Source organism: Sinocyclocheilus grahami, unplaced genomic scaffold (assembly GCF_001515645.1).
Source record: "Sinocyclocheilus grahami isolate Dianchi unplaced genomic scaffold, SAMN03320097.WGS_v1.1 scaffold737.1, whole genome shotgun sequence".
NCBI classification, from domain to species: domain Eukaryota; kingdom Metazoa; phylum Chordata; class Actinopteri; order Cypriniformes; family Cyprinidae; genus Sinocyclocheilus; species Sinocyclocheilus grahami.
In genome coordinates this window covers 165115-179116 of record NW_015505916.1, presented here as the reverse complement: position 1 = coordinate 179116, position 14002 = coordinate 165115, and the positions used below count along the sequence as shown (strand labels likewise).

The 14002-nt window shown below is 33.5% G+C and overlaps 1 protein-coding gene across 1 annotated transcript in view; it reads right to left on the bottom strand.

Moving 5' to 3' along the window:
* Positions 1-9530: 9530 nt before the first annotated feature.
* hccsb (holocytochrome c synthase b) overlaps positions 9531-14002 on the bottom strand; it is a 6597-nt gene continuing 2125 nt past the window's right edge. Inside the window, exons 5-7 of the mRNA XM_016244885.1 lie at positions 12546-12665; positions 10389-10475; positions 9531-10306 (exon numbers count right to left, since the gene is read on the bottom strand). Coding sequence (XP_016100371.1) covers positions 10108-10306; positions 10389-10475; positions 12546-12665 — 406 coding nt within the window. The 3' untranslated portion in view covers positions 9531-10107. The remainder of the gene's footprint in view (positions 10307-10388; positions 10476-12545; positions 12666-14002) is intronic.

The window sequence follows — 14002 nt, the reverse complement described above, 5'->3', positions numbered from 1 at the left end:
CTGAAAACAATTGCGTACTTATTTGAAATAGAATTTGCCAAAATTCTTTCTTTTTTGATCACTTTTGATTGAGTTTAGTTTTAGAACCAGATGGTCTACTATCAAGGGCTAACTTGACAATGCTAACCATGCCAAACCTTGTCCTCTTTATGCCCCTTAGTGACTCCAACTAGCTCCATTTCTGACTTCTACATCTCTAAACAGTGTTTTCTGCTCACTTACTTGCGTTCTCTCGCCTGTACTCCTCAATCCCCGCCTGATCTCAGCTGCACGCTCTGGGAATTACCAGGTCAAGATTTCTAGCCTAAATGCAATAGACCCAGGGCTGAGCTTGGGCTTGCGAGGGCACGGTGCCAAACAAACACAGGCCATTGCATGTGTCAGCCAAGAACCAGAGAAAGCGCAATGCAGTACGAGAAAACACCACAATACATTTCAAGAGCCAAGAAAGATGTTTGCTGTAGCACTTAAATAATCCGCAGGGTCGCAAAGCCAAAGTGTGCTCGATAAAGTAAGAATAAAAAAGCCAATGCAGAAGAGACAAATAAAGAAATGTTTATCTGAAAGGCTTCATCAAATTGCTAATGACAGCTCGGTTAATTCGCTGACAGAAGACGCCATCATGCGAGAGCGGAGGAAGGCAGAAATAAACATTTCTACAGGGTTATACAAAGTCTGACAGTAAGTGTTATTTAAAGAAGTCCAATTAAGCATAATTCAGTGCATAATGTGTCTATCCACTCTCATTAATTTGAGTTTATATTTAAAGAGACTTACGATCAGATGTGACATACATTCACCCACAGAGAGAAACCAGTCCCTTTTGTTAAAGGGCAACGGTGTCCTCGTGTGGCCCATGCGTGACACTACAGCAATCAAATGTGTTGAATCTTGCATTAAAAAAAAAAACTTAAATATGCAATATGTGACAAAAAGTATAGAAAACTGTTTTCTTTTTCATTTTCAAGGATGAAATGCAGCCTGACCATGGCGTATGTTTAATTTGACTAACTCTACAATAAAAGACAGATGAATGTGGCAAATCGCTGCTGGACACACACTCTTGAACATCAACAATAAACTACACTGCAACTATTCTGAAGATCTTCTTTATCCAGCCTCATTTAGCAAATGCAGGTGTTTGCCTGGTTACAACCTGCTTCCTCTGAGTGAATACAAGACATCTGCACACCTTTGATACATTATTCATGAGTGCAGGAGGGTGCATGCTAATGAGCTACTGTAATCTGGCTGTTTTTGTAATTAAGAAACCATAATGCTAATTTGACAAGGGCAGGGGACTGACTTGTAAACGCACTTAGCCTCAGGACACTGCCGGTATAAAACACTGTGAGACTTCAAACTCTACAGAAATAGTGTTAATATGCTGTTAAATATTTCCAGATTATTTAAGAAATGCCTTAAAATGTATTCAATAAAATACATAGAATTTTGAGAGGAAGTTTGTAAACCCTCCAAACTGCACCCTGGACCTTGAAATGTTTTAACTAACATGGTATTTAGAGGTTTGTAATCAGGCAGACTAACGCAGTTCAGCACCATCATATTAATCCTGGAATAAAATTTGCTTTTTAAACAATTTTTTTTCTAATGAGACTTGAACAATCTTTTGCTTTTTTACTTATTGAATTGGCTGCACAATTGGCTGCATGAATGTCAGTGCATTAGACACAATATCAAACTAATACTAAAGTACATTCATTTATTTGAATTGAATTAATCTATTTTTCATTCATTTTAAAGAAAGATAGCACACGCACTTCCACGAAAAGGTTGGATAAAAGTCATTGACAAATTGGGAATAAAAAAGTGAAAGTCTCTTGCATTTATTTATTTATTAGCATTGTTATTTGAGATGTTTTTATTAATAGTTTGCATTAGTTTTCAATTATGTTTTCTGTTTTCATTCAAATCTTTGGTACAGTTTTAGTAATTTTGTTGTGTGTTTGTGTCATTTTCAATAGTTTTTTTTTAAATATGCTTATATAGCGTTTATATATTATTTCAGTTTTAGAATTATAATTGAAGCTGAAATTAAATTAGTTTAAGTTTAATTTGTTTTATTTTATTTCAAGTTTTAAATTTTTAGTTTTAGTTAACTGCAACAACCCTGGTTTGCAGATGCCACTTGTTTTAATATTTTGTTACCTAATAGAGTGGCATTCATACATTTCAGGCATGATTCAGTTTTCCAAATACTTCTGAGGTCACTGTATACTTTGAGGCTATATTACTGCAGAAATAACTAGTTTTTTTCTCTTTAAAAAAAAGACTCTATTCAGTATGATATGTGTTTAATGAGATTAAAGCTAATAATGTAACTAATGAAGCCAGAGAACAGAGAATGTGAACTTGATGTAAACACAATCATTTTAAAACCGTAATCACTTTCCTTTCACCTCCAGCATATAAAAATATAATTATCTGAGGTGAGGAAGTCAGACTGAATGCTGAATGTTGACAGCTGTGGATTTCGGCAGCCTGGGGGCCGCACGGACCCTCTTGATGTTGTAAACAGCTTAAAGACCCCCTAACTTTCTTGTGTCAAGGATAAATATCTCTTCTCTAATTTCGGAGATCATGCTTTGCCTTGGCATTGCACGTATTTGGCTAGAAGAAATGGAAATGTGTGTGTGTGTGTGTGTGTGTGTGTGTATATATATATATATATAATATATTTTATATAGTTTTATTATAGCATTTTTATCAGACTCCTATGTGTAGGTTCAGTAATTTCACTTAAATGGCAATGAATAGGTTGTTTTCATTGCTATTAAAGTGAAATAACTGAACATAAACATAGGAGCCTGAGAAAAATGCTAGTTTTAGAAGAAATTTTAATACGGCACTTAGAGGCTTTTGCATCTAAACTCTTAAAAATTAAGAGACCACTTGAAACAAAAACATCATTGAGCCGTTTGGCGGAAGTGATGAACTGCAAGCTTTGAATGCTTATATCTTCTAAATGCGAATTTTGTTACGGTTTTGGAGCACACTGCCTTATAGATAACCTTAAGACTAACATATTGAGACTAACACCCAAAACACTTTAATTTTGATTTCATGGGGACTTTAAGGAAGCAATGCAAAACAGTAGGTCTGCTGTTTTCAAAATAGCCTTTCCAGTTGCAAACTACTTTTTAGTAGCAGACTAGCACAACAAAATGCTAACGTGAGAAAAAGATTTAGCCAGTTTATGCTAATATCCCAGCCTGACCAGCTGAAAAGAAGGCCAGAAACCATCTAAAGCCAGCCAACTGACGAGCCTGACCAAGCTGGGAGACTGAAAACTAGCTTTGTTTGTTTTCCAGAAGGCAACATATCTGTTTTAGGTCTTTTTCATATTGAAATATTTAGTTAAAAATTTGGTAATTTGTGTTTAAAACTCTATGTACTCTGATGTTTTTATTTGCATTTAGTTTATTAAACCAAAAACCAACACAGATCTGCTTAAATTATGTAATCCGTGCAAATTTTATATTATTTTATATATACAGCTATGGAAAAAATTAAGAGACCACTTGAAAATTCTCAGTTTCTCTGGATTTACGATTTACAGTTATGTGTTTGAGTAAAACATAGTTTTTGTTTAATTATGTAAACTACTGATTACATTTCTCACAAAATTTTAATAAAAAATGTTGTCATTTAGAGCATTTTTTGCATAAAATGACAATTGGTCAAAATAAAAAAAAATTAAAAAGTCATGTTTACATTCATCTTTAGACAACACAATACCAATGTTTTAACTTCAGAAGAGTTAAGAAATCTATATTTGGTGGAATAACCCTGATTTTCAATCACAACAAATGAAAACACTTATTTTGACCAATTGTCATTATCTGAAAAAAAATCTCTAAATGACAATATTTTTTACTGTTAATCTGTTTCCTTCTAATCTGCTTTGAAACTATTTAAATAAGCACCAAATAAATAAGAAAATAATTGGTCTGATTTAATGAGCAGAGAAACTATTTAAAATGTAATGTTATTTGTACGAGGTATATTTTTCTTTATGGCTGTGTTTGTGAACATTTACAAAATATTTTATATATTGCTTATTTAATTTCATTCAACATTTTGACCACTGAAACCTTTACTGGGAAGGAATTTAGAGAAGTGCAATCAAATAGCCCTGATGTATAATATAACTGCAAAAGAAAATAAATGATGTATGCAGAATAAACCCACACTGATTGTGCAAAATGGTGCTGGGGTGTCATAAAATTGTCTCCATGGTTACCGCATTTCACTTTCAAATCAAACTCTTAAGTGCAGTAAAGCTTCCTGTGGGACTGTTGTCTTTCTGTTGCAGGCCTCCGGCTGACAGCCTTTAAACACCCTGCATGCATTCATTTAGTTTCCGCATAATGCTGTTTTCTTTATTATTAGCATGTAGAAAGAGCACAATTACCAATTCCAGCGTGTTATTTTTTTGCTGTGTGTTAATGGTAAAGTGTGTGGGAGAAGTGGTCCGGATGCAAATCATGGATGGGATTTGCATTTAAAACAGCTGCTTATTATGCTTAAACTAGGGATAAGACACTGACATACATGAAGATTCAGATTTCTCACTGTTGAAGATAGAGCATATTCACATTTTGTATAAATATGCAGTGACCCCAAAGCCAATTTGGACACTTATGCCACTTAAAAATGTATGAATGTCTGCATTATATAACACGAAAGTGTGCTTGCACTATCTTTCCTACCAATAAATGCCACCTGGATTGATATTCAATGACATTTATACATTTTTAAGTGTGGCCTACAGGAATTATATGGGTTTAATACAAATTAAGTTTAATCAACAGCATTTGTGGCATAATGTTGGTTAAAATCAAATCAAATCAAATCAAATAAAAATGGACTGAGCCTTCATTTTCTAAAAAAAAAAAAAAAGAATTGAAAGCTACACTGAAGCACTTAAAATGGAACTGACTTTATGGAGGCTATAAAAGCTGAAATGTGTGAAGCTGATAAATTAATTATTCTACTGTTATTTGATCTGTTTAAATAATTTTAACAGTCAATTTTATTGTGTCTTGTGGATTTTTACAGCCCCATTCACTTCCATTGTAAGTGTCTCATTGTAACCCAAAGCTTTTTTAATGTAAAGGAGGGACAAATAGAAATACATTTTTGAATTAATCAATATTATGCCACAAATTCTGTCAGCCAAGCTTATTGAAGATGTGCATTCATCCTATAACCAGACAGAAAGGTGGTAGGATATTTTCACAGTGATATTCAATCAGTGTTATCATTTGATATATACTATTATAGTTTTTGTCAATATTTTGAATTAGATTTTATTTTTATATTTTGTTTTATTTTCATTTTAATTAATCATTTTTCTTATTTTGTTTCTTTTTTTAAACATGTTTATATAGTTTGCATGAAGTTTTAGCTTGAGTTATTTTAGTACTTCAACTTAAACTAAACAAAAACGAGAAATGGCAACTAGCTGAAATAAAATAAGTTTAAGATTTTATATTTTACTTCAGTTAAGGTTTAAATCATTTCAAGCAATGAAAATGCTGATGGCTTTAATTTTAGTTAACGATAATAACCCTGCACTCTCTAACAAATTTCAAACAAGCTTGTCATTTTGTTTACTGTGTGGAGACGTGCTGATATCGCGTTTGGTCTCGTTCTGTATCGCGTATCTTGTCAGTGTCTGCGCTTGCTTGGCCATTTGTTGTGGAAAAAATAAGGAAAGTGTGTTCAAGCGCCAGCAGAAAACAGTGTAAAGAAATAGTCTTTGTGAGAAGCAGTCTTTATCAGCGGAAGTGAAAAGCAGCTCGTACGTGTATTTACTTGTCTCATTAGTGTTTAGTGCAGTTGTTGTTGCTAGGAAACGCTTGTTTTGTTTACTGTGTGGAGACATGCTAATATCGCGTTTGGTCTCGTTCTGTATCGCGTATCTTGTCAGTGTCTGCGCTTGCTTGGCCATTTGTTGTGGAAAAAATAAGGAAAGTGTGTCCAGTTGAATTAATTTAGTATTTTGTTAGACGGGTATAAAAAAGCTTAGTTTACCGCAGCAGCGGTCGTGTGAAGACCGAAGAGTGTAAAGACCATCGGCTCTACCGTGCGACTCCACCGGGCAGGGACACCGGCAAATAAGTATCGCTTTTTATTTCTCCTCTTTCCTACTACTTGTTTCGCTTCTGTTTAAGTTTTTATAACCATTTCTTACTATGTGTAAGTAAGTTGTTGTTTTTGAGCATGCACGTTTGGCAGTGTTATTTTTTAGGATTACTGATAAACTACTGTCGTTTGATTTTTATTTGTTATTTATTTAAATTTTAGTTAACTTATGTCTGAATTTATTATGCCTGTATAGGTCTTTTTATTCAGTTTTAGTTTTATTTAATTTGAGTTATTTGAATACTTCAACAAACTAAATGGAAATGAAATAATATATATATTGAATTTATAAATGTGTATATATATATGTATGTGTATGTGTGTATGGCTGTACATACACATATATGTAGTTGTTTTTTTGGTGTTTGGCTTAGTGTTACACTAGAATCATTATTATACTCTTATACCTTTTGTTCTTTAATATTTTGAATTGTTTTTAGCTTTATCTTTTGTTTTTCATTTAAATGTTAAGTTTTGAAATTTTGTTGTATGCATTTGTCATTTTTATTTAAATTCTTTAAAATGTGTATAAGTAGTATTTATAAAGTTTTAGCTAGTTGTTTTAATACTACAATTGATTGCTTCTGTTGTCCTCCTTTGTAAGTTGCTTTGGATAAAAGCTTCTGCTAAATGACTAAATAAAAAAATAGCTGAGCTACTAAAAAAAACAAGTGAGACTGAATCTGCAACACACAAGGCTTTCCATCAGCATCATTCTGGATGCAGTACAATCAATACTGCTTCTGCAAATACATCAGCCAACATCTGAACGTCCATGTCAGGACCACCAGTGACCCGCAAGCTAGAAACTTTCCAACTGTTACTCCTTCCCGTAATTAATGTTACAGTTCTGGAATCTAGACAAAGCCTGGTTATTGTACTTGGCACAGCTGGGCATCTTTTGGTATGTAAATGAAACAGACTGGAAGGATTGCAGGGTGCTTGAATCCCCCCGCCAGACTTCGCTGCCACGGGCTGTTTGGAGATCTGCTCTGTGCACTACAAGGGGCTTTTCTGGTTCCCTGCCAAACAGAAACCCAGACGAAAAACCAAACACAAACATACAGTATCTGTCACCACACACGCGTTATTCAAAAGCAGGCAATGGACCCTCTAAAACACAGCGTGATGATCAGTCACAGCTAAAACCGCTCATAAAACTCAACAAAATCAGCTTCCCATCTGTAAAGGACGGAGAGGCGGAACCTTTCCCCAGAGGATGAGGTTATTCTGGGCCGTGAGTGAAGATTTCTTTCCCACACCTACTCAAAGACACGAAGAACCAAAGCTTCTAGGTGATTTAAAAAGCTCTCACGGGAGAGACTTCATCAACTTTTAGAATAAACATACTGTACAAGTGACGTCATCTGAAACTGCTGTTTGTCTCGAGACCTGTTTATATCTGTACAAAGGATTCAAGGAGGTCTGAAGAACCAAAAGAAATCCCAAAAACACAATAACAGGAAACGGTGTGACCTTCTTACTGTACTTCTAAATGTGATCGCATGCCTTTTTAACTTTTCTCTGAAAATGCTCATTGTAGCATTACGTTTAAGTAGCAGTGTTGCTTTGAAACAACACCAAGGTCTATAACATCTTAAACCATGAAATAACCATAGAAACTAATAGGTATACAACTTTACAGTTCAAATAACACAAGTTAATAAAATAAAAATTTTCGTAAAATCATAAACCTCACGTCAGTCTAATAAATTATGTTATATATAATTGGTCTGAATCCGTACAAAGGATTCAAGGAGGTCTGAAGAACCAAAAGAAATCCCAAAAACACAATAACAGGAAACGGTGTGACCTTCTTACTGTACTTCTAAATGTGATCGCATGCCTTTTTAACTTTTCTCTGAAAATGCTCATTGTAGCATTACGTTTAAGTAGCAGTGTTGCTTTGAAACAACACCAATATCTATAACATCTTAAACCATGAAATAACCATAGAAACTAAAAGGTATACAACTTTACAGTTCAAATAACACAAGTTAATAAAATAAAATTTTTCGTAAAATCATAAACCTCACGTCAGTCTAATAAATTATGTTATATATAATTGGTCTGAATCCATATGACTCATCATATATTTCATAAAGCTGTTCAGTGTGCAATACGGATTTGACTACAGTATGGCAAAAGCGTCCGGATTAAGGCTTTTTACATAAATCGACATCTATGCAATGAAGGCTTGTAGTTTTAGACACACAAAAAAATAATTGCTTACAGTGCATCATATTCAAATCAATACAATATCCATTGACCCTAGAATTGCACCAATGTGGAAAAAAAATTGCACTGTGATATTTGGCATCAAAATAATGAATTACCAAAATCATGTATTGAATCTTTGCCTTCCACATTATATCTTCCAGATTATATGTAAGTTTCACTGTTCAAATGTCTCTTTGTTCATGGACAACTTTTGGAGCCTGAGTTTTAAATATATAAATATAAACATATATATATATATATATATGTGTGTGTGTGTGTGTGTGTGTGTGTGTGTGTGTGTTTATTCATTCATTTCCACTGTAGACACTGTAAGAATGCAACAAAACTCCAGAAACCTAACCCAAGGATCATCACTATTTCATAAAATGGTTACATTGTATCCCCGTACAAGCAGATTTGTGCTTAAGCAAGATGGTAAAACCTTTATGACCCTCCTCTAAATCGTAGGTAACTGTGTATATGATCACTAGTAGTCACCATCACTGATGACTACCACAGGAGTAAAGAAAATGGCATTTTCTGAGGAAAGTGCACCACCTACTGGTGTACTCTAGAAAGTGAAAAAGTGAAGCACTAACAGCCAAGCACGTGGACTGTTGATTTACTTGTTGGAATTAAAATTTGGCAGGTCAGACTTAAAACAAATGAACTGGTTTACAAATATAAGAGAATTAGAGAAATCGGGGGTAAAATATGTTAGAAACGCTCTCTTTCAAAGAGAGAAGTAAGCAAAACTTTAGCATACACAAGCACACAGAATAATGAAACCCAAATGAGAAATTACATAATTTTAAAGCTGAACCTGGCTGCAGGATGAATATGTGAGAGATAACCAGCTGAACAAGGGCTTTAGCATTTCATATGCTTCATCGAATCAATAATATTCATAAGCAAAGACTGCCAATTACTCTGAACGAACTAAAACACTCAATAATCAGCCTTTGAAAGTTTGAATTATAATTTGTTGCAGGTCAGATTTAAAACAAGTTAGTGAACTGGGTTACAAATTATATTTAATCAGAGAAATATTGCAGAAACACTCTCACTCAAAACATAATTAGCAACACTTCAGCATACACACACACACACACACACACACACACACACACACACACACAGCAATGAAGCAGTTTGCACAAAATAAATACACCCAAACAGTAGGTACAAGAAATTATGTTTTAAATCTTACAGCAGAATGAATATGGTGGCTGACCGACGAAACAATGGATTAAAAAAAAAAACAGTTTCATATGCTTCATCGAAATCAATTATTCAAAAGCAAAAATCACCAAACCACTGGCAACAAACGCTAACAGCTGCCAATCGCTCTCAACATGAACTAAAACACTCAATAATCAGCCTTTGAGAGAGAAAAACAACCAGCGGATATGTTTAACCTCTGAATAAGATCAGATAGCAAGCTTTCCAGTTTGATAATCTTCACTCAACAAGCAGAAAAAGAAACCGCTTGCTGATGGATTAATTCAGACCCTCATAAGAAGAAAAAACACTGATTCATTGTGCTCTCTAACAGAGAACGCTCACAACCTTCAAGTCTCTCAATGTGCAATAATTTGCTAAGATTCAGGTTTACAGTCAGAACTCAGCAGCACACAGATTCTAGTATATTAGAACCGAATAATCTGTGATGTCTTATAGTGATGCAGAAATCTTAAAACTGTTTTATGAAGGATTCTACGATGTCCAGCGCCACCAGGCCACCCTCATCCGATCCCAGACGGCCTGCAGAGAGTCGAAGGCCGGACGCACGTCCAGGATGGAAAACTGGTAGGTGTCTTTATTAATATCCCCATCGTAGTAGTCAATGACATACCGGACTTCCATTCCGCACCGATCAACGATCCAATCGTGTCGGTCGAAAGGCAATTCATATCTACAGAGAAAGTTAACGGAGAGAAATCAAGCACTCTGTAGCTTTTTAAACACTTCCATTGGGATTTATTTTTATATCTCACCCCATCCAGTGACGTATTCTGGCTCTGGGTGAGAACTCTTTGGCTTTGCCCCCGAATCTCTTCAGAGTCGGACCACATGGACACTCGCTGCCAGAAACAAACATGTGTTTGAAACGAACAGTAATCGAGGGCGCTATGATGATTCTTGCGTACTTGGCAGTTTGTAGAAACAAAGCAGATCACACTGCCAGTGACCATCAACTGACAAACAGGCGACTAACACCATATTATCACCTCGCTTATCTGACATCAACAGGGCTTCAGAGGTGATGATGAAGCTTTTATCTGATTAAAATGTGTTTGGCATCACAAGTTACTTTATTATCAGTCACCATTATTTCTGCATACAATATAAACACATAATTAGAGCACATTGTAATACAGTACGAAGTCTGTTATTCTAGCCAAGGCTGCGTTTATTTGATTAAAAATACAGTAAAAGTAGTGAAATATTATTCAAATTTCTAAATAACTTTTTTGTTTTTTATATATTTTGAAACGCAATTTATTCCTGTAGTACTTAGTACTTTTTTGATTAATTTAATGCATCCTTATTGAATAAAAGTAAAAAAAAATTGTAATAAAAAACAACATTTTTTTAACAGTAATTGCTCGTGCGAGAGTGAGAGTTGTGTTGCAGTCACCTGACATGCAGTGCTTCCCACTTCAGGATTTCCTGCCAGGCTTGATCGTTGTTACGGTTGTGGATCTGGATTATATTGGTCATGTCTTCTGGAGCAAGACTGTCATCCTTCCAACGCCACCTAGCAAAATAACAAACAGCAATTAGCTATTTACGTAATTCAGCACAAAAAAAAAGAAAATGTGCAAAACATGCTCTTGTCTTTTCTGCATAGTATCAAAACAATAGCTCGTTTCTGAACATAGTGTGCTGCCTATCTAGAAAGCATTTTAAGGAATCAGAGGCACTCCCTAAACAGAAGGCAAAAATTTGCCTACCAAATTTTGCCGGCCAAAATACCAAATTTGACCAAAATATAAGGCAGCATTTTGCATATACCACACGGATAAAGTAATCTCAGAATGCACAGCAAAAAGTAAGATAGAAAAAAAATTATCTAAGATGGCAACTAAGCCAAGAAATAATGTTGATTATAAATATTTTATTTAAAACATTTACATTTTTACACATTTTATTAATGTTTTTAATAATTTTTTTATTAAAAAATATTTTAGTATGTAAAAAAAAATATGAATAATGTGAATTATCTATAATACATGAATAACAATTTAAGAAAAAACAAAAAAAACATTTACATATAAAAATGAATATTAATTTTTATATTACTTTTTTATTAATATGATACACTTGTTTTCTATATTTGCACACTACCGTTCTTAAGTTTGGGGTCAGTATTTTTTTTTTATTAATACTTTTATTCCTCAAGGATGCATTAAATTGATCAAATGTGACAGTAAAGATATTTCTGAAGGATCATGTGACACTGAAGACTGGAGTAATGGATGCTAAAAATTAAGTTTTGCCATCACAGGAATGAATTACATTTCAAAAAATATTAAAATAAAAAAACAGTTATTTTAAATTGTAATAATATTTCATAATATTACTGTTTTACTGTATTTTTGATCATGCAATAAATGCAGCCTTGATGAGCATAAGACTTGAGTGATGATTCTTGCGTACTTGGCAGTTTGTAGAAACAAAGCAGATCACACTGCCAGTGACCATCAACTGACAAACAGGCGACTAACACCATATTATCACCTCGCTTATCTGACATCAACAGGGCTTCAGAGGTGATGATGAAGCTTTTATCTGATTAAAATGTGTTTGGCATCACAAGTTACTTTATTATCAGTCACCATTATTTCTGCATACAATATAAACACATAATTAGAGCACATTGTAATACAGTACGAAGTCTGTTATTCTAGCCAAGGCTGCGTTTATTTGATTAAAAATACAGTAAAAGTAGTGAAATATTATTCAAATTTCTAAATAACTTTTTTGTTTTTTATATATTTTGAAACGCAATTTATTCCTGTAGTACTTAGTACTTTTTTGATTAATTTAATGCATCCTTATTGAATAAAAGTAAAAAAAAATTGTAATAAAAAACAACATTTTTTTAACAGTAATTGCTCGTGCGAGAGTGAGAGTTGTGTTGCAGTCACCTGACATGCAGTGCTTCCCACTTCAGGATTTCCTGCCAGGCTTGATCGTTGTTACGGTTGTGGATCTGGATTATATTGGTCATGTCTTCTGGAGCAAGACTGTCATCCTTCCAACGCCACCTAGCAAAATAACAAACAGCAATTAGCTATTTACGTAATTCAGCACAAAAAAAAAGAAAATGTGCAAAACATGCTCTTGTCTTTTCTGCATAGTATCAAAACAATAGCTCGTTTCTGAACATAGTGTGCTGCCTATCTAGAAAGCATTTTAAGGAATCAGAGGCACTCCCTAAACAGAAGGCAAAAATTTGCCTACCAAATTTTGCCGGCCAAAATACCAAATTTGACCAAAATATAAGGCAGCATTTTGCATATACCACACGGATAAAGTAATCTCAGAATGCACAGCAAAAAGTAAGATAGAAAAAAAATTATCTAAGATGGCAACTAAGCCAAGAAATAATGTTGATTATAAATATTTTATTTAAAACATTTACATTTTTACACATTTTATTAATGTTTTTAATAATTTTTTTATTAAAAAATATTTTAGTATGTAAAAAAAAATATGAATAATGTGAATTATCTATAATACATGAATAACAATTTAAGAAAAAACAAAAAAAACATTTACATATAAAAATGAATATTAATTTTTATATTACTTTTTTATTAATATGATACACTTGTTTTCTATATTTGCACACTACCGTTCTTAAGTTTGGGGTCAGTATTTTTTTTTTATTAATACTTTTATTCCTCAAGGATGCATTAAATTGATCAAATGTGACAGTAAAGATATTTCTGAAGGATCATGTGACACTGAAGACTGGAGTAATGGATGCTAAAAATTAAGTTTTGCCATCACAGGAATGAATTACATTTCAAAAAATATTAAAATAAAAAAACAGTTATTTTAAATTGTAATAATATTTCACAATATTACTGTTTTACTGTATTTTTGATCATGCAATAAATGCAGCCTTGATGAGCATAAGACTTGTGTTCAAAAAGCGTGTTCAAAAACATGCTAACATCAAATTCTATTGGAAATTAATCTATTTGTATGCCGTGTGGAGTAGGGCTGTCAAAATAGCTGAAAAACTAAATTGATAAAAAATATGATCATTTAAAACGCATAATTTCAGTTAGGGTGAAGAAAAGCTTTTGGCTTCTCTCCTGAGGCCACAAGAGGGCGCATAGAGCAAAATATTACTAATGCACGTTTATTCAAAGTGCATAATGTTTAAAATTATGTTTAGAAACCAATTATAATTAAGTTGCTTAAACAACGATAAACAAAACAGCATCATGTATGTATGCACAGTTTAATACAAAGAACCGAAATCACACAGAGTACATTTTTCATTTAAAAACATGAGTTGCAGTGGGATGGGGAAAAAACCCGCCATAAAGTCTCGAGGTATGTTTTTTCAAAGTTGAACTTGCATTAATTT